Source organism: Acinonyx jubatus, chromosome C1 (genome assembly GCF_027475565.1).
Source record: "Acinonyx jubatus isolate Ajub_Pintada_27869175 chromosome C1, VMU_Ajub_asm_v1.0, whole genome shotgun sequence".
Classification (NCBI taxonomy): domain Eukaryota; kingdom Metazoa; phylum Chordata; class Mammalia; order Carnivora; family Felidae; genus Acinonyx; species Acinonyx jubatus.
In genome coordinates, this window is record NC_069381.1 from 18,696,712 (window position 1) to 18,718,273 (window position 21,562).

The window sequence follows — 21,562 nt, forward strand, 5'->3', positions numbered from 1 at the left end:
TGAGATTCTGCATTTCTAACAAAGTTGCGGGTGATGCCAAGGCTACAGGCCCACTGACCAGCCTCTGGGAAGCAAGGGTCTAGCGCAGGCCTGATGACCCTGTGCTGTGAAACGTCGTAGCATGTGAAGCAGCATCCCTGGGCTCTCCCTCTAGATGCCAGGAGCATCCCCACACAGTGTGTCAACCAAATAATGTCCGCGCATACTGTCAAGCGTCCCTGGAGGGGACGATGGTGGGTGACTGAGACCCACTGGTCTAGTCCAAACTTAACTGCCACCCCAAAGACAGCATGGCTAATGAGAAGAAAAGAATGTCACCACCCCTCCAGACTTATCCTCACCACTCCTTCCCCTCTGCCGCTTAAGCCTTCCAGGGGGCCATGAGCCAACATACTCGGATACAAATGCAAATTAGACAGGCCAGTTCCCTCCTGAGGATCCCCTTTGCCGTCAGAATAAAAACCCAGACTCCTCAACCTGCCCAGGGGATATACCTGAGTATCTCTCGTCTCTCAAGACTGTGGTGCCACCACACTCCCAGGTGAGCTCAATGCTTTGGTGTCTCTTCTCACCATTGAGCCTTTGAACACACTGTGCCTTCTGTCTGGAATATGTTGCCCCTCGCTTTGCCCGGCTAATATTAGTCATCTGTCAACATGTGGCTGAGACACCCTCTGCTCCAGGAGGCATTTCCTGATCCGTCCCAGGCTGGCTTAGGGGCTTTGCAGCAGCTGCCACGTGGTTGTGTGTTCATTTGTCCATTTCCCTCACTGCCCTACAGCCCGGGAAGCAGGATCAATGTGAAAACATACATGCTGAATGAACGAACGAACGAAGGAGTGAATCATCTCTGAATCATTCCCCCAGTGACAGAGTCAAGGAAACAGGCCTAGAGGAAGCAATGGACACCCAGCCTGATGAGAACTCGTTACGCAGTTTTTGGCTGTATGCTCCTCCTCTCAGAATCGGGCCTCAGAGCAGAAGAGCTACAAGACATTTATTCCAGTTCCAAAGGTGAAGAGCAGACTACTCACGGCTGGTCAGATCAAATTGTCGGTACGTTTTCCCCTATCTTGGATTGAAACTGCCTCCCGGAATATCCACTGTTCATCCAAGTTCAGCTTCTTAAAAATCTACTCCTTTTTCTCCTCCCAAGCCTTCAAACCCATGAAGGGTTGTTGCTCCTAAATATTTCTCTTAGAAGCGTATTAGAACAAAGTGGCTATTATGGGGTATCCGGGCATTATTAGTAACTGCTGAGTATGGATGGAAGAAAAGTCCATCTGCTTAGAAGAACTAAACAATCAGAAGTGGACATGGCCTGGATTGGCCCAGCGTCCCTCTTCTGGCTGCTGCCCTCCCCCCTTCATTCATGTGGCTCATGGGCAGTGGCCACGTATGTATGTTATGCTCCAGCACCCCCTACACCCCAGCCCAAGATAAGCACGCTGTCCAAGCTAAACCAAGGGGTCCCTTCTCCAGAACACTTGGGTATAGGGCCGAGAGATTCTACCTGGCTGCTTTCCCGAAGAGCAAGACTACATTCCACCATGTGGGTAGGAGAAGAAGAGGGGGAAGGAAGTCTACAAAGTGAGGTTAGAGCGGATATTCAGGAGAAGCAAAGAAAGAAGAAGAGCTGGGACTTCTTGGGCTCCTTACAACACTCCTGTCCCTGGTGTCAGCCATTCTTGGGTTCCCAGCAGCATATTCTAATATCCCCCCCTATGCCTGAGCAAACTTGAGTGGATTCTGTTAGTTGCTCCCCAGATCCTAACAAATGTACCATCCAACCTGGGTGGGTATCTCACCCAAGCTTTGAAGCCAGCCTGAGAAGGTGCCAGTGCCTGCCTAATGCAGCCCATGGCACTGCATGGCCCCACCATGCTCCCGGGGCCCTGCTGGTCTAAGGCACATCAGGGTGTTGTTTGCCCAGTTCTTACCGGCAGGCACAGGGCTCCTCCGGTGGAGATCAGTCCAGCCGTAAGGCCCAGCACCATGGCAAGCCAAGGAGAGCTGATCAGATAACACGAGGCACCCACAGCCACACCTCCGGCCAGTACCGCATTGTGGATATGATTCTGCAAAGAAACAGCTCGTGGGCGAGTGAAGCGAGGCACAGAGAGGACAACATCTCGCCCAGGGTTGCTTGGTAAGCTGGTAGCAAGCAACACCGTAATATCTTCCCTGCTTCACACCCCCTCCTCTCTATTGAGAGTCCATGACCTTCATCAATTGTCTTAATCTTACTCTACTTCTCAGGCTCAGGGGGCAGGCAACCTGACTGGGAGGCATTGAACTTCAAAGCGCATCCCAGTCACCCTCGCGCTTGTTAGTGATGTGTCTTTGGCCACTTAAGCATTCGTGCTTCAGCTTTTCCGCCAGAAGAATGGAGTTTTAGCAGTACCTACGTAATACGGTTACGGTAAAATTAAATGAGTTACCACATGTACAACTCTGAGCCCAGGGCCTAGCTAGCAGGGACCGTGAGTAAAGGCTCAAGAAATATAACCCATCATTATTGCTTTTACTATTTTTATCATTATTATTGGCTATTTAGTGGTTCTGCCACTCTGTACCACTGGACCTAACGTCAGTAAGCTCGCCCTTGTGGGGCGTCTGGGTGGCTCAGTGAAGCATCCGACTCTCGATTTCGGCTCAGGTCATGACCTTACGGTTCACGAGTACGAATCCCATGTTGGGCTCCACGCTGCTGGTGTGGAGCCTGCTAGGGATTCTCTCTTTCCCTCTCTGTCCCCCACGCATGCACTCTCTCTCTCTCTCAAAATAAAAAAAAAAAAAAAAGCTAGCCCTTGTTCCTGGGTCACATTTCGGTTATGTCCTTTGTTCCTCTAGAACAGGGTGGGTTCTTGCTACTTCCCTCTGCTCCCCTCCACTCAAACCAGGTCTTGGGAGATCTGGGCCCTGGGACCAGCTTCTGGCTTCTCTGACCTTCCGGCCACACTTGCCTCCCTAGATGTCCCCCCCTTGTCTGAGCCTAGACTCCCTGTCACCACGGGGCTCCCCCAGAAGGACACTCATGCCTCTTAGTGTTTAACCTGTCATGGATGGCCACATTCTGTCCACCCCAGGCCTTGCTGTCTCTCTAGACTTTTTCCCATGTCCCCTGGCTGGTTGGCCCCATAACTGATCTTCATGGGAAACCGTTTTGTCTTTAGCTCTACCTCTTCACATGTCTCTTCCCCCCCAAACTCACACACACAGACTCCCTGGCCACATTGGTAATAGCCAGTGATGTTTGCCATGGAGCACTTTATGAGCATGTTCTTGTAAGTCCCTCTTCACATATGAGCCAGTGTAGCTCCAAAGGTTTAAGTGGCTTAGCCAAGATCACATGGCTAAAGTAACATACTCCTTTACCTCTGATTCTATTCATTCCATTCTAGAAATTTCTTAGGGGAAGGAGAGAGACTGACCGATTCTATTCTAGCTCTTCTCTGCTGACTCTTCCTCATGGTGGCTGGCTTTAGTAACTAGCAGAAACAGGTTTCAAACTTATGTCTGTTTGATGTCAACACTGATAGATTTAATCACTCCCCGAAGACAGCCTTTGATCATTTCATGGTCTCTACACTGTAGTTCCCTTTGATAAGCCAGTGCCCTTCCCCGATGCTCCGATGCTCTGATGCTCCGTGATACTGCAGATAAGACTCTGTCACCCAGTGGGGCTAGCTCTGGGACAGGAAGCGTGAAGATGTGTCCAGCCTGCAAGACCCAAGTGCTCCCCAAGGGACAGCCCCCTCCTCACCATGTTGATCTTCCCTTGGGGGTGAGCCAAGGACGACACCGAGATGGCTGTCACCGCGCTGACCGCAAGAGCATAGTAGGTGTTGAACATGGCATTCTTCCTTTCGTTTGGAGAGTCCAGCAGCAGAGCAGAGTTGAAACTCGGCCAGAATATCCATAAGAAGAGGGTTCCTGGGGGCCAGAAAGGGTCACTTCCCAGAACCAGCACTACTCCAAAGCCTGAGCCTGTGGGCGCTTCCTGGAGTGGGCAAGTCTCAGCCTGGTCACTTTCTAGCTATGTGACTTTGGGCAAGTCATGTCTCCTCTGAATTCTCAGGTTGATAGGGCCCAACTAACACACTTTACAAGCAAGAAACCTAAGGCCCAGAGAGTTGAGATCACCAACCCCCAGGCCTCCTGAGTCCGATTTGTGATGGCCCAATGCTTATTTTGAGAACGTAATGTGCCAATTTCATTTGGCCTCATAGCTGGCTGTTGGGTCACCTGCTGCCCAGCTCACTGCCTGATTTCCTCCCAGCCTCTCCCGGGAGTCAGGGTTCAGCATTTCCGCTGCAGCTTTGCAGGATACACCAGGATGACCGTCCTCTTCCCCTCCCTGTCCCTCTCTCCACTGCTGGCCTCCGCTTTCTCCACTAATCCACTTCCCTCCCTTAACTTGAGGACAAAAGGATTGGGCAAACTGATTTAAACTCAAGTACATGAGTCTTCCCTCTCCTCTGGATATTAATGAAGGGCGTTGCCCTAGAAGGGATTGTGAATCCATTCAACACCACTCAGGGAAATGAGTCATCATGGAGGGGCTCCGAGGACCCTGAGTGGGTTGGTAAAGGAGAGAGAGATTTTTCCCCAGAGCCATCTGGGAACCTCTGGCTCACTCCAGGGGTGAGACCCCCCCACCCACCCACCCACACCCCACCCCACCCCACCTTGTCCTCACCCAGCATGCCTAACAAACTGGAGCTCTTTGCTGTCTGATCTTTCTCCATCACTCTCTCATGCAGAGGCCTCCGGAAGCTCCAGGCCACCATCAGCCCAAAATAGGCTGCAAACACGTGGATGTGCATCATGTTGACGTGGTTGTCCTTCTGCAACAAAGGCAGTGAATGCCCACAGCCTCCGCCCATGGGCCAATCCCCGGGAGACAGTTCTGAGCTTCACCCTAAGGTGTGACTTGGGAGTCATGAGACCAGCGTTTGGCGCTTAGCCAGCCCAGCAGCTCCCCTCTCAGAGGAGACCTGGGAGTAACCATGTACTTATTCCAGGGAAATTGCTGGTTGGCCTTATCAGTAGCTCTTACATGCTTTTGGCTGGGATCCACTTAGGTGAGGCAAAAAGCCACATGGACATGCGCCCCCACTGCTTCCTACTTTTGGCAGAATTGATGGAGAGGTGAGCAGTATAAATTTTGCAGCATAAAGCAGCCAGACTTTATAATGCTGAACTAAAAGTCTTTAGTAAATGCTAGACATACGCTAAGTTTGCTTTATGAACATCAAAGTTAGTCATCCTTAATAACTCACTTAGTGGACCACTCGTAAGTCCTGTCAACTGTGCCTTCAAAGAAATATCCAGAACTGGCAGAGTTTTTACCACCATGCCTCACTGGCCCCACCATCACCGCTACCCCCAATTATTGCAATAATCACCGTCCCCCTACTGACTCCTCTCCACATGGCAGCCAGAGCGACCCTGTGAACATCTCAGTCAGCGCATGGCCATCTCTGTTCAGAATCTTCCAATGGTTCCTGTCTCGCTCAGTGTCCACGTCCACGTTCTTGCTCTGACCTATAGAACCCTCTGTGACTTGCTCGCTCCCTAACCTCCCCGGCTTCACCTCCTGCTCCACTCCTGACACACTCTCACTCTTTCTCAAACCCACAGATATGCTCCCAGGTCAGTCCCACTTCACACTGGCTTTTCCAATGCCTGGAATGCCAGGTGAAAGGAGTGAGCCACCACGGGTGCAGGCAGGCAGGGGGTGCATTGTCTGGAGAGAATTTGAAACAATAATAAAAGCAATTAAAAGCCTGTCTTTTTATTATCACCACGCGCCAACAATTCTAAACAGCGTGGGCAATAAAATACTCCTGGAAGAGGCAGGCCACTCCCACCGCCCTGCCCTTGACCTGCCCTTATACGCAGACACCCACGTGGCTTGTACACTTGCTGCCTTCATGTCTCTACTCAAATTTTTTTTTTTTTTTTTTTTTTTTTTTTACTCAGGGAAGCTTTCCCTGGCCACCTTGTTAACATTTTATCCCTCTTTCAACTCTTCGTATCTCCTTTCCCATTTTATTTTTTCTCTGTAGTACTTAACACTCTCTAACACGCAATACCGTTTGCCTATATGATGGTTTATTGGCAGCCTTTCCCTCTGGAATGGAAGGTCCCCAACAGTTGCATTGCCTAAAAGACGCCCGGTACATAATAGACATGGAATAGACATGTGAAATGAACGAGTGAACGGGAAGGATACCTTCACACATTTCACTTACACATGAAAACGAAAGTCTGTGATAGTCCCTTGCAAAAACTGTGTGAGGTCCCCCAGGAATCCAGGAACCACAAGTGGGGATTGTTGGCGTGGAATACTGTACCCATTTCTCGAGTTGCCTCCACTGAAACAGCTCTGGTTGCTGCCTCTGGTTTCCTCCTGAGTCTTTCCACTCAAGAACCCAGGCTGAACTGAAGTTCCGAGGTGAAGCGGCCACCTCTCAAAATCAGTACTAAATCCTCCTGTGCACCATCTCACCTAGCGATTCAAAGCCGCAGAGAAGAGAGGAGAGGAGATGGCTTTGAAAAACTGCGGCCTTTTAAAACAATCATTACGAGGACCCTGGCAAAGCAGGCACAGGTTTACAAAGAACGGCACACAACGCGCGTTGCAGCTCTGGGAATTTACCCCTTCTCTTGACTAGCCACGTGTTTACTCTGTGACCGCCTACGCTGGCTGCAGCTGATTGGCCCAGAGTAGACATGTGGCCGCGGGAGCCAATCAGATTCTATCTTACTGGACCATAGACCTGGGACTAGCTGAGAGCAAAGAGAGCTGTTTCCTGTAGGATCCGGGCCTTAGAGGCGCATGAATAACAGCGGTAGGAGAGATACGTGGTCTCCACCAAAGAGAAAGCTGATGTGCACAGAAGTTGGATGTACAGGGAGGAACAGAACCCAGAGATGGAGAGCGTGACCTGCCTGGGGTCTTAAAGACTCCTCAGATCCAGTTCCAGTCCTGAGACTGGCTGCCACCCCTTGCCCTTGGTGGTCCTTATGTTAAATTCCCTTCGTTTTGTGTAAAAAAGCTCCAGTGCAATTTTCTTCCTTGAAAGTAAGGGGTGGGAATTCATCCTTGTAGTAAGCAGAGAGAAGCGGCAGAAAATGGAAGTATGCCTGGGTGAATCCCTGAGCCCATAGTGATCTAAATAAATAAACAAACAAGCAAATAAAAGCATGAATGGAGAAGAAGAGAAAGTTCTTTCTTACAGCAGAACGGTAACTAATGAGTGTGGAAGGGAAGATGGAATCAGAAAAAACAATATGGGGGGGGGGGGCGGCGCCTGGCTGGTTCAGTTGGTAGAGTATGTGATTCTTGATCTTGGGGTTATAAGTATGAGCCCCACCTTGGGGTTTAGAGATTAGAGATCTCTAAATAGAGATTATTTAATACATAATTTAAGTAAACAGATTACTTAAAAATAAAGTCTTAAAAAAAGGAAAAAAAATACTGGCAATCGTACTGTTTCAGGCAAAAGAAAAAAATCAACATGCTAAAATCAGTGTGTGAAAAACATGATAAGAAACAGGGTATTATCTTCCCACAAGATGTTTATTAATTATAAAGGGGAAAACAGTAACTTTGCAGTGGAAGAGCCCAGCAGACATCATCTTAACAGGTGATCAGAGTTAACATCCTCAGTAATGGGACAAATTGACAGCATGTGTCTCTTGATTCTTCGCACTGAGTAGGACATAACATCGCTCCCGTGTAATTTCTGCCAAAAATGCATATTCTTCAACCAATCGTGAGGAAACACTACACAAAGCCACATTCGACAAAATAACTGGCTTAGGTGCAGTATTGGTGAGATAGTGGTGAACATAGCTGCCTTCCAAAATAAATGGCTTATAATCTCGAAATACGTCCAGTTCATGAGAGATAAAGACTGAGAAGCTGTTCCAGATCAAAGAAGTTTAAGGAGACATGAGAAATGAATGGAAAGTGTGATCGTGGACCCAAAAGAAAAAAATACTTTATTTATATATTTTTAACTTTATGTATATAAACTTTTCAAACTTTATATATAATATTATATATATTTATATATATTTATATATTTATATTTATATAAACTAAACTTTATATATATTTTATATATATTAAACTTTATATATATAAACTATATATTTCTATTTATATAAACTAAACTTTATATATATGTAAACTTTATATATATATATTTATATTTTTTAAACTTTGCTGTAACAGGATGTTATTGGGAAAATTGGTGAAATTTGAATAAGATAATATTGTGTTAATGTAAATTTCCAAAGTTTGTTAATTGAACAACCGTTATGTAATAGAATGCCCTTATTTATAGGAAATATACACTGAAGTAGGGGTTAAAATGAAGTCCTATAGACAGATGGGGAGAACCAAAAATTAATAAATGGTAAGAACTTCCTATCTAAATTTCCACTCTAAACTGTTCCTTTTCCCTCCCCAAATGTCTCCAGCTCCCTTGAAAAGACCTGCCAGCGGACGCTATGCTCCTTGCGGATTATCTACCTGCCTCTTCATCGCTGAGGATTTCAGCACCTGCCTTACAGTCTTTCTCTCCATCACTCCCCCAGGTCATCATCTTGGTCCATCCAACTCCCTCTATCTGTTCCTTGATCCTTTTTCTTCTAATATCTTTCTCCTGCATTACACTTCCGTCACCCACATCCCCTGTCAAACCTTAGACCTGTCATCACCAGCAACTGTACCACCTCTGGTTAAAGCCATTAGGTTGCTATGTTTAAACGTTTAGCATAGACCACACTTTGGACCCCCATCTGGGCCTGTATTTTGTTTTAATCCCAGAAAACCCACCAAATGGAGGTGGTGTCCCGCACCCCCCACACCTCCTGACCCCTCCTCCCCGAAGTCCCCTCCTCGCAGCGCTGTTACTCACAATGAAGTACTTCCTTTGGATCATCCTCATGACATCAAAGGCTGTCACCTCCACCAGTGCCATCAGCACCAGCTGCACCAAGTTGGTCTTGCCTAGAACGGCACCCACTGAAATGAGCACAGACATGGCGCTCATGGTGGCCAGCTTAATACTGGGGGAGAGAGAGAGATGACTGAAAAGAATCCTCTCGTTCATGCATTCACTTATTCCCTCGTTCAACCAGCCTGGTGCTGTTTAAGAAGCTGAGGACGCAATAGGAGAACAAGAAGACAAGATTCCACCCACACGAGGACTGATGATGCCCCATCTAGGGTCTCCTTGGGCTCCTTCCCCCATCAGGGGGCATCAATATCTGAGAAATTGATCCACACATACTCATCCCTACTGAGGACACTCCGATTCACGGTGTAGGAATTTCTTGTAGGAATGTCGTCGTGAGTTACAGGGGCTGATTGTTCCCTCAGGGCCCCCTTCTGGGGTCTGACAACTGGGGCGCTGCTCCAGCTTCTCTTCTGCCTTCATCTCGCAAAGATGCTCAATAGAGGGCGCTCTTCACCTGTTGGCCTGCCTGTCATTCAAGCACCCGCCACCCTCTCCTTGGTAGTGGAGCCTGGGTTTAGAAGTAGGACAAGCCTGGCTTCCAGTCCCAGCTTTTCCACTTGAGCAGCTCTTTAATCTCACTGAGCCTGTTCCTTCCTCTGTAAAATACGACCGATGATGATATTTATCTCATGGTAGTGCTGTGGGGATTAGAAGGAAAATTTGTGTATGTGTGTCTAGCACCGTGATTGGCACAAAGGACTAACTCGGGAGTAGGAGCCTGCATTGTTAGCACTATTGCTGATTCTTTCCTTGCCTTGACAAATGAGCAAGCTCAGTGTGGGGATTCAAGAGGAGAAAACAACTTGTTTTCAAGGTACTTATGATCCAGCTGAGGAGATGGGGCTGACACTGTGAGTCTGTCCACAAAGACTATCCGTGATATCATGTGGCTAGGGGGGTGGCTCATTGGAGGGAGAGAGCAGTGTGGACTGGGTTCATCAGGGAGGGCTTCCTGGGGGAGGTGGCACTAAGCAGAACAATCCATGGTGGTTAAACCAACTCACCCTCCTCTGGGCACCTTGCTCAGAGACTCCCTCCCCTCCCTAATGCTACCACCAACCACCATCAGTACAAAATAACATAATTTGTTAAGCATTATGTATAACAGCCTTGCGACTACACCCCCTCGTTTAAATTTTAATCTTCTGGCGCACCTGGATGGCTCAGTCAGGTAAGCGTCCAATTTTTTATTTCAACTCAGGTCATGATCTGTGCTGGCAGTGTGGAGCCTACTTGGGATTCTCTCTCTCCCTCTCTCTGCCCCTCCCCTACTCGCTCGCTCTCAAATAAACCTTTAAAATAAATAAGTAAATAAGTTTTAATCTTCTAAGTGGCCTTCGGTAAACAATGCTAGGGTACCAGTCAGTACCTTCACATTACAGAACAGGACACTGAGACTAGAAGAGGTGACTCTTTGGGCCATAAAGCTAGTTAACAACAAAAGTTGAGGCTCAAACCCAGCTGGCCTGGATCCAAAGCCTGTGCTCTGAAGTCTGGACACAGCCTCCTCGGCATTTGCTGCCAACATAGTGTCTTGCTTAAGGCTCAAGGACTTCAGAGGGAAGATCAGGAGAGGACCAAGGGCCTGGGAAGGAGTCTCACAGGGATCAGGAATTATTTAGAACTGGAGTTACTCAAAGTTTCACTACGACTGGCCGTGTTATGTCTTTTGGGTGAGCACTCATTTAACTGGCAAGGGCCTGATTCAAGAGGACATGTGCCAGTGGTAGGATTCCAGACCCCAGGGGCCAGTTGGCACTGGGGAGGTGTCGAGACTGGGAAGTACAGTATTTAGGAGTGCCGTCTCCAGTCCAGCCAGCTTAGGTTGGAATCCTGGCTGTGTGACCTTGGGCAAATCACTGAACCACTCTGTGCTTCTGTGTCCTCGCTTATAAGGTGGAGGCAAGGCCTATGAGGCTATTCTAAGGGTAAACTGAGTTGATATATTTCAAGCACAATAAGAGGGTTGGTTATCGCCACTATCCTCCGGTGGAGGCCTCCTGAACCTTTCAAAATATAGCATTACAAATATCACAACTTTCAGGGTTCTTTTTATTTTCATTTTGTTCCAGTAACCATTTACTAAGTCTTCACTACGTGAGGAAAACAAAGGGCAAAGCTGAGTGGGACAGGGCCCTGCCCTGAAGGGACTGGTCATCGGTGACTCAAAGCAACTCAGTGCCAAGTCAGGCTGCACAGCGCAGGGGAGGCCGAGGGGGAAGGGGAGGGCGCTGTACCGGAGGCAAGCCTGGCCCCGTCCCCGGCACCAGCCCAGCCCCTGGAAAGGTCAGGAAGAAGCTCTCTGTTCCAATCTGGGAAGCCAGTCCTAGTGGGGGGGGGAGGGGAAGGGGGTCACAGCTGGGAGGATCCAAGCGGTCAGAGGCGGGGCAGGGGAGTTCACTCAGGCTGCAAAGGGCCTCTTCTTGTCTTCCTGGATTGAGTCAAGAACAAGTTGGTCCCTGTGGGCGGGGGACCTTAGAAGGAGCAGCCCAGAGATGCCTGGACAGTAGGTGCAGGAGGCTGAAGGTTTGTGTGACCTTAAGCCAAGGCAGCAGAAACGCCAGACCGGGGCCACCGCTGTCAGAGCTCCTCCGGAGAGTGCCCTTTGCCTCTTCCCAGGTGTTTCTTGGGGGGATGGGGCGGGGACAGATTGAATCCCCGTGGCGATTAGCCTAAAACTTGTTAGAAGAAAAAAATGTGGAGGTTTTTATCAGGGTCAGTAGAGAACTGACCGGGCTCTGTATGTTTCATGTTCTGACCACCCTGGAGTGTGTGGGAAGGGCTGCATACGGATAGTTAAAAGCTAAAGCCATTTTCCACCCCTTAACTGTGTGACCCTTGGTAAGTGCCTTATGCTCTTGGAGCCTGTACACCAGTTAGCCCGCTGCTGGAAGGGTTAAACGAAGCCATGTTTGTGCACTGCCTGGTACAGTGTTTGGCTCACGGGGAGATGTTCAACAGCGGTGCTCAGAGATGCAGGGCTTCAGAGGGGAGGGTGGAGTGGCCTGGAAAGCTGACAGGTCCCCCAAGATGGGATTTACCATCATCATCTGGGCAGGACAGAGATTCAGAGGTGGAGAAAACCAAAAACCAATTTTCAAGGTAAATTCTACCTAGTTTCTCCTGTCATGGGCTAACGGCTTTTTTAATTTTAAAAAATTTTTTGTCTTTTTTTTGGCGGGGGGCTCAGCACCATGCCCAACGTGGACCTTGAACTCATGCCGCCGAGATGAAGGTTTGCATGCTCTACCGACTGCTCCTTCCTATTCAGTAATCATCGCATTCCCCATGTAACCATTATTCTGACTCCTAGCAACATGGGTCATTTTGCTACTTCTAAGAGTTTCATACAAATACAGCCAAATGGATCAACCTTAATTGAAAGGCGTGGCTGTTTCTTGCTCACCAACATTTGAGGACTAGCAGTACTTTTGTATTTTCAAGAGACTGTGATATTTCTTTTTCTTTTTTCTGTAATCTCTATTCATTTTTCTTTGAACCCATGCTGCTTGTGTAACTTTACAAAATCACAGTCGATAATAAAGAAAGGACTTGGGGAGGGCTGTAGATCTGAGCCCGGGGTTGTCAGAGAAAATACAGGATTCCCAGTTCAATTTGAATTTTATTTTTTTTTTAATTTTTTTTAACGTTTATTTATTTTTGAGACAGAGAGAGACAGAGCATGAGCGGGGGAGGGGCAGAGAGAGAGGGAGACACAGAATCGGAAGCAGGCTCCAGGCTCTGAGCCATCAGCCCAGAGCCCGACGCGGGGCTCGAACTCACGGACCGTGAGATCGTGACCTGAGCTGAAGTCGGACGCTCAACCGACTGAGCCACCCAGGCGCCCCCAATTTGAATTTTAGATAAAGAGTGGATAATTTGTGAGGGTATATCCCAATATCGCATGGCTTCAAGGGGACATCCCAGCTATTCTAGAACCAGCCCTCTTGGGCCCCATACCTCAAGGATCCACAAAACGATCCAGCCACTGTCTGCTTACCTGGACAGTTTGATGACCACCTTCTTAGGGGACAGCTGCTCCAGGAACCCATCCAGTAGGACTGCCCACTGCACCGCCAGGGCCAGCAAGAAGAGGTTGAAGGCCACGCTGCTCCAGCCGTATCTCCGCAGAGACGAGTTGATGAAGCCAAAGCCAAGGGCCACCATGATGGTAACATCCTGCAGGACTGCCCAGGGGCAGATATGGAGAAGGAGAAAGGGAGGCAGACGAGACGGAAAGTTGTATGAAATTGGAATTTACAGAACTTACAGAATTAGAATGTACCTACATTCCGTGTGAATTTGCGGGGGTGGCAGCTGGAAGGGACCATTAAAGAGTGCTTGGGCAAGTTGCTTTGCCTCTTTGAGCCTCAGTCTTCTCATCTGAATCATGGGGAAAATACATAGCAGGCAGGGCTGAGGCAAAGATGCGATGAGCTAATGCTGGGTAGGCACAAAGGCAGGGCCTGGCCCATAGTAAGTGCTCAGTAAATGTAGCAATTATTATTACTAAACTCGATGGAATGAACATGTGTAAAACATCTGGATCGATGCTTGGCACACGGTTGACATTCAATGAAGGTAATTACCGCTGCTATGGAGGATCAGATTCAACCTCCTGATCATGTACGTGAGAAAATAAGGCCACATGGGGCACCTGGGTGGCTCAGTGGGTTAAGCATCTGACTTTGGCTCAGGTCATGATCTCACGGTTCATGGGTTCCAGCCCTGCATTGGGCTCTGACAGCTCATCCGCTGACAGCTCAGAGCCTGGAATCTGCTTCGGATTCTGTGTTTCCCCCACTCTCTCTGCCGCTACCCCAGTTGTGCTCTGTGTCTCTTTCTCTCTCTCTCAAAAATAAATGAACATTAAAACATTTTTTTTTTAAAAGAAAGAAAATAAGGCCACAGAAGCCAGTGACTTGGCCCAGAAAAGAGGGGGCAGAAGCAGGTCCCGAAGTTCTGTTGATAAGAACCAGATTATCCTTGCAGAAAACAGCTCTCTCCCTTTGTCCCTTGCAGGGAGGGACCCAGTGTTCGGGCAGAAAGCACCGGGGCCTTCTGAGTGACCCTCACCTTTTTTCAGCCTTGGACCCTGCTCAAGGGCTGCTGTGGCAGGTGAGCACAAGAGACTTGTCTAACGGCAGGGAGAGGTCCAGCAAAAGGAAGAGTGGACCCTTGTATTTACTTCCAAGCTTGAAAACTGGTTCGCAGCTTGACAAACGTGGGTTCAAATCAGGGCTCTAGCAGTTTCCAGCTGTGCGGCTTAGGCTAGTTGTGTAATGTCTCTGAACTTTAGTAGCAGCCTACATGTATTAAGTGTTTCCCATATGGCAACACTCTTTTATTTACTTTATTTTTCTAAGTAATCTCTCTGCCCAACGCGGGGCTCGAACTCATGACCCTGAGATCAAGAATCCCACGCCCTCCGGACTGAGCCAGCCAGGATTTTAATCACCTCACACAGACCATCTCACTTATTTCGTACAACCACCTTCCAAGGCGGGTGCTGTTCTTATCACCACGTCACAGATGTGAAGGCTGAGCCACGGAGGAGTGAAGTAACTCACCCCAGCTCGTACAGCCAGATTTAAACCTAGATGGTCTGCCCCGAAGCCTGTGCCTTCACCCACCACACTATCTGCTCTCAGTTTTCTCACCCGCTCAATGGGAAAAACGATCACACCCCTCGTCGGGTCCCCAGAGTCCGATGCTATAATGCCCACCATCACTCAGGACAGAAAGACGTTTGATCAACAAACACCGAGTATTTCACATGTATAAATACCCAGGGAGAGAACTTGCAAGAACTTTTCCCCCGATGAATATTATCCTCTGGTTTGGGGAGAGTTTTACTTTTTTTTTTTTTTCTTTTCTTTTTCTGTGTTTAAATTTTCTACAACCAGCACTTAGACAGTGAACAAAAACAAAACAACACACGCACACACACCAAAGAAAGCACAGCCTTCAAGTTTAGACACTTCTGTTTGGTCCCAGTTCTGTCATTCCCCGTTAGGTTAAACCGTATTAAAATTGCCAACATTTGGCCATTTTTGACCTATAAAAATGGCATTTTATATATGCTTCAACCTCATAGCCCTGTGCCCTCGGAGGTGCCGTACCTTCCTCGTCAGCTAAATAAGGGCCATTATACCCACCTCCGAGGGGGCGGGAGAGCTGAAGGAAGTGATATTTTGTTCAAGTGCTTGGCACTCCGTAAGTGGTGGCGATTCACCAGCACTGCCGTCATTCTTTTCACCGTCACGGTTACCAGAACCCACCTGCTCTCCGCGGGCCTCGAGCCCTGGCCCTGATGACAACGAGGAAGCACTCATTTCCAGAACTCTCCAAAGTCTCAGAAAGCTACTTCGAGTTACATTTAAACCCACTTTCATTGAGAAATGCGTAGACCTAGGGTCGTACACATCGAACTTGGGTGGGTGTTAACGTGTCCCCAAACAATCTGATCACACCAGGATGTTGGAGACCCCTGAGGACCCCAAAGGCTCTGGGAGCTTGGGGAGTAGGTGAGAAAGGGCACTGATTCAACTTTTTGCCCCTTCTCCCCTGACATGGGGGGAGAGAAGGTGCAGGCAACATTTCAGTCTCGTGTTGGCACCCTCTTGGCACATGTACAGGGCGTTTCTCTTGGGAGCGCTCAAATTCCTTCAGGACCCAAGCAGGAAACCGTATGGATGAAAGGGCCTGTGGCCAACTAGAGACCGGACACCCCGCTTTCAGCATTCAAATTCAATCTTGTCTTAAAGACTGCTGTTAAGCCCAACCCGTGTGCCATTTAGCAGCAACTCTAAATGCATAGGGTCCAGACTTACTGAAGATTCCATGAGTCGGGAGACCCTTTCATTTTCCTCCCGTTGTGTAGAAGCAGACCAGAGAGAGCCTGTGACCTCCTCAAGGCCACAGAGCATGCTGGCAGCAGAACCAAGCTCTGACCCCCAGGTATGGTGCTCTTTAACCGGGCTGGGCTGTTTCTCGCTCTTGTCCACCCCCACCTCACTAAGGGACCTCAGGCAAGGGCCTTGTCCTCTTTTGGGCCTCAATTTCTCTCTCCGTAAACATGTAGGTGTTGGACTTGGTACTCTCTAAGGCCCTTATAACTCTGGCATATTCTTTTTTTTTAATATTTCATGTTTATTTATTTTTGAGAGAGAGAGAGAGAGAGAGAGAGAGAGAGCATGAGTGGGGGAGGGGCAGAGCGAGAGAGGGACACAAGAACCCGAAGCAGGCTCCAGGCTCTGAGCTGTCAGCACAGAGCCCGACGAGGGGCTCGAACCCACGAGCCGTGAGATCACGACCTGAGCCGAAGTCGGATGCTTAACCGACTGAGCCACCCAGGCGCCCCAACTCTGGCATATTCTGAGGAGAGGATCGATGGGTGGGGAGAGGAGGGTGACCAGGATAGGGCAGAGGCGGGGCCCTAAGGAGGAGGAAGTCAGAGGATCTCGGGTGAGGGGGCTTTATCAGGCACAGCTACCGTCCTCACCACTGCCCGGTGTAGGAGCTCGGGGCCTTCCTCCCCAAGGCCCCACACTGTCCCTAAGGGAGGAGCTGTACTCCACCCAGCGGGGTAAAGTCAGGGTGGCAGTTTCTGGGAGCTGTCGACAGAGCCCATTCACCCTAAATGAATCAGTCCGTGACATTAGAATTCAGGCCTTTCCACTCCCTGCACTCTCCTGCTTCTTCTCCTGGTCTCCCAGGCCCCTCTCTGATTCTTCCTAGGTCTCATTATCCGGACCCCCACTTCAGGGCCAGGTCCCAGCTCAGAGCATCCCCAGTGGTGCCAGCCTCCACCTCTCAGAGCCGGCGCTGCACCCCACGTCGGCTGCTGGGCTGATAAGCTAATGGCCTCTAAGGTGTTCAGGGGCGATAAGGAGTGGATGTGCGACAGGGGCCCCCGTGACTGCGCCCCAGAGGGGAATTTTACAGTCTAAGACAGGCCTCCGGAGAATTTTATGAAAGCCCCATGGCTTGCAGAAAGGGTCTAGCCCGAGAGGCCAGTGTTGAGACGAGGCACTTGTTACCAGCATTGTAACAGCAGCCACGTATGTGGTGCGCCCCCCCACACCAGGCCCCCTTCTAAGTGCCTGACAGCTTTAACCGACAGCAACTTCGCGCAGTACGTCCTATTTGTTACCCACATTTTACATATAAGGAAAGGGAGGCACAGAGAGGTGCTGTAACTAGCCCAGGTCACACATCTAGCAAACGGTGAGCAATCTGAATCTGCACCATCTGGGTTTAACCACCCCACATCGTGCCTCTCCGTATAGCACACATAGTGTGATGGTGAAGAGTATGGACTGAGTCAGGTTGTCAGGGTCCAGAGGCTGGCTCTACCTCTGTGTCCCGGCTGCCTAATCTGTAAAATGGGTATGAAACAATGGTGCCTGCTCAGAGGATTGTCACGAACCTTTTCGCCGGTTCACACAAATCACGTATCCTGTGCCTACCACTCATCAGCTGTGTGACTTTGGGCAAGACTCTTCCCCCCCTCCTCCGGCCTGGCTGCCCCTGTGATCCTAGCTCTGTGTTCCCACCCGCCTTGGCTCCTTCCTCTGGCCTGCAGGCACTTCAGCACCAACAGCTCTGAAGCCAGACCCAGCTTCTGTCCCTTAGGAGGCTCGACTTCCTCACTATTCTCCCCACTGCTGACTGAGAAGATCTCGGCAGCCCCAGACTGGGACCACCCATGGTGCCCCATGCTGATTTCTGCTCCCGAATAGCCTCCACTCCCACCCTACCTTCATCCCTACAGCATTCTGGGAATAGAAAAAGAGATTTCCCAGTCAAAGGGGACAGCCAAGGCTAAGACATGGGACTTTCTAGGATTTGGGGGTACCATATTTATATGTCAGTGGGAAAGCCCCTCATGTCTTTTAGTAGCTCTCCTCCCTTTGGGGAGTAAGGGGGGAGTTGGGTAGTATCCACAGTGCAGGGCCCAGGATGTTTCCCCAGTCTGGCAGTCCTAGAAGAGGCTCTGTGTATAGATCATGACAGTAATGGGTTCCAATGAAAGAATCATGCCTTCCAGTATAGGCCCCTCCCCCCTGGGTTGGGCCTTGTGATTTGCTTTGGCCAATGAGACATGAGTAAACACGATACAAGCAGAGGTTTGAAAAGCACCCACTCATTGGGGCTTGCCCTCTTTTGTGGCAGTAACTATTCTGCTACCATGTGAAGAAGTCTGGGCTAGGGTGATGGAGCCACATCACATGCACTACGAGCCAGCATCACCCGCCAAACATGTGAATGAGGCCGTCCCACCCCAGTCAAACCTCCAGGCTGCACATGCACGAGAGAGCCTAGGAAACCGACAGAAGAACCACCAGGCTGGGCCCAACCCGTATCGCTGAACCACTTAATCACAATCGGGAACAAATCAAATGGCCATTAACAAATCAAAATGGCCATTTGAAGTCACTACGTTTGGGGGTGGTCTGTTATGCAGCAATGGATAGCTGATACACTCTGCTTCCCCTAAGCATCTCAGAGGCGCCTCAACCCCAAGCCTAGAGTGAATATATCATTGTTCATTTCACGAACCTGCTTCTCACCTCAGGAATTGGCACGTCCATATACCCAACCACACGTCTAAAGCCATCCTGAGCTCCTTTCACTTTCACCAGGTACAGCTCATTTGATCTCCTAGCTATCTCTTGAATGTTGTGACTCTTTGCTTCTCCCTCATGGTCCCTGCCCATTTGGTCTCATCGCCAGCCGTGTGGATGGTGGTCGCCAGTGTAGGGAACGCACACCTCAGAAGATGCTCCAGAAGATCCACAGGGGCTCCCGGAGGAACATATTAGCCCTTCCAGTTTTGTTTGTTTTTATAAAAGTATCAGGAACTGGGGCGCCTGGGTGGCTCAGTCGGTTAAGCGTCCGACTTCGGCTCAGGTCATGATCTCACAGTTCATGAGTTCGAGCCCCGCATTGGGCTCTGTGCTGACAGCCAGAGCCTGGAGCCTGCTTCGGACTCTGTGTCCCCCTCTCTCTCTGCCCCTCCCCCACTCATGCTTGGTCAATCTCTCTCTCAAGAATAAGTAAACATTAAAAAATGGTATTTAAAAAATAGAAGAAATTAAAGTCTATTAATAATGAAAGCAAATACGTTTAATCAGTCTTTATATGTGTTTGTTCTTTCAATCCTTTCAACAATGTACGGAGAAAGTACTATTGTTATGTGATAGCAATGAAGCAGAGAGATGGTGAATAATTTGCCCAAGGTCTCACAGCTAAGGAGAGGCAGAGGCGGGGTTTGAATCCGTCTGGCTCCAACATTTGTCAAACTTTTCACATGCGTAAGAGTCACTTTGAGGGCTTGGTTGGGAAAATTCAGGTTGCTGGGCCCTACCCTGAACATTTCTGATGGATAGGTATGGAGTGGGCTTGGGAATCTGCATTTCTAACAAATTCCTGAGGTGCCCGTGGCTGAGGTAGCTGCTCTGGGGACCACACTTTGAGAACCACTGATCTAGGCGCCTCTTCCTCCAAAGGCCCTGGGTGAAGTTTGCATTTCTGAGAGTATTTAAGATCCACGTTACCCCAGGAGCCTCCTCTGCCTGCTCAGGATGTCAGACAGCTTCTAGTCTCCTAGCTTTGGAAGGTGGCCCGAGGGGAGTATTGGGCCACATGGAAGAGGGGACATCTGTTTCTCTGTAGTCATCATGTTGCAACGGATGGCAGGATTTCGTTTTGTTTTTGTTTTAAATTTGATTATGGATTATGGAAAAGTTTAAGCATATACAAGAGCAGAGAGTCACTTGATGAATGTCATGTGCCCATTCCCAGTTTTGATGACTGTCACACGGGACCAATCTTATTTTATTATCCTTTTCCACTGTTTTCTTTTTCTTTCTTTCTTTTCTTTTTCTTTTTTATTTTTTTATTTTATTTTATTTATTTATTTATTTATTTATTTATTTGGCATAAAGCAAGCCCCAGACATTGCCTCATTTCAGTATATCTCTCTAGCAGATAGGGCCTTTAAAAAAACCCCAGCATGCTGCTCTCAGACTTAACAAAACTAACAACAATTCCTGGGTATCGTACAGGATTCTTGCTGATTGTCTCAAAAATGTCTTTTTGGAATTGGCAGGTTTGAATAACATTGTTGTTCCCCTGGACTGGATTAGATTAAGTGAGTTGACAGATTAGGTTACCTAGTTCTAGTTCAACTAACCTTCACGGAACGGACGCCTGCCTAAAACCACCGAATGAAGGCAAAACCGTAATGGCAGCCAAGTGTATGAAAAAAAAAAAAGGGCAAAGAGTTGTGCAAACTCTTTACTGGTCACAAAGTTAAAAAGAAGTCAGTCTAATTAGATCTGACAGGAAGTCAACCAAGAGAATTTGAAATTATCAAGAAGACTCTAGGAATGGATTTACATTCTTTCTCGGTAATGGGAACAATGGACCTTGCCTCGAGATTGACTGGTCCTGGTACCCTCACAACCTGTAATTTGAAAACATTATGTATTTCATTTGACCTCTTTCAAATTTTCTAATTTGTGTGTATGTATTATTATAATGTATAAAAGATATTAACGTAGCAGTACTTTGCCTGTAACATGTAAATATGGTGCATGCTTGAAAAATGATCAGAAGCATTTGAAGCTCTCTGGTCCATATTACACACTAGTCTCATACCAGTCCCTCACCTCTAGTCATGGCCCCTTCCCCTGCCCCTACACTAGCCCTGAAATGGCTTTCGCCATAACCTGAACCCAAACTCGTCCTATTAGGTCAGCAGCATGAGGGTCAAACTCCAGACTCAATCCAGTCGGTCTACCATGTCCTACCCCCATCTTGGTGCTCCAATGTTGCAATGTTAAGCCTTCACCTGGTCCACTCCAATGAGTGCACACACAGTGGCTCTTGCTGTCCTCTCACTCTGGATGATGATCCATTTTCACATGGTTGACTCCTACTGAGCCTCCAAGACCTGGCTGGGCAGTCACTTCCTTCCAGAAGCCTTCCCTGACACTATCCACTCCCTTGCCCAGGCTATGGGCTCTTCTCTGTGCTTCTATGGAAAGTGAGTGTCTGAGGACACTTTATGCTAGCAGCACAGCACAAGGCTGAAGAACATGGACCCTGGAGCCACTCTAGAGAGTTTAAATACTGGCTCCTATACCCAATGGTTATACGACAAGTGACTCGACCTCGTTGTGAAATGGGGCAGTGAAGCCAAATGGTTAAGTGCATGGAAACTAAAACCAGGCTGTATAAATTTAAATTTGCTATGCTGTCGCTACTGAGTGACCTCTCTTCAGCATCTATGTGCCTAATTTCCTTATATGAAAAACAGAGATCATAATCATACCTACCTCATGGGGTTGTTGTGAGGGTTCAACATAAAGCATTTAAATAGCGCCTGGTACATAGTGAGAGTTCAAGAAATATTAGCTCTGATTGGCATGTGTCTAAATCCCACATTTAGGGATACGATAACAGGGTTGCATGAATGAATGCATGCATGCATTGAATTACACTGTATTGGG

At 48.5% G+C, this 21,562-nt stretch overlaps 1 protein-coding gene and 1 long non-coding RNA gene across 3 annotated transcripts in view; one reads left to right on the plus strand and one right to left on the minus strand.

Annotated features, from left to right (window-relative positions):
* LOC106977628 (RH-like protein) overlaps nucleotides 1–21,562 on the minus strand; it is a 36,481-nt gene that overhangs the window by 13,462 nt on the left and 1,457 nt on the right. For both annotated transcript variants that reach the window (XM_015075156.3, XM_027060044.2), the window contains exons 2-6: nucleotides 13,042–13,228; nucleotides 8,940–9,090; nucleotides 4,703–4,850; nucleotides 3,767–3,936; nucleotides 1,941–2,078 (exon numbers count right to left, since the gene is read on the minus strand). In XM_015075156.3, the coding sequence (XP_014930642.1) occupies nucleotides 1,941–2,078; nucleotides 3,767–3,936; nucleotides 4,703–4,850; nucleotides 8,940–9,090; nucleotides 13,042–13,228 (794 nt within the window). The remainder of the gene's footprint in view (nucleotides 1–1,940; nucleotides 2,079–3,766; nucleotides 3,937–4,702; nucleotides 4,851–8,939; nucleotides 9,091–13,041; nucleotides 13,229–21,562) is intronic.
* LOC106977629 (uncharacterized) lies at nucleotides 120–8,189 on the plus strand. The gene is made up of 3 exons (XR_008293056.1): nucleotides 120–541; nucleotides 782–3,841; nucleotides 4,767–8,189. It is a non-coding gene; the product is annotated as an uncharacterized LOC106977629 (long non-coding RNA).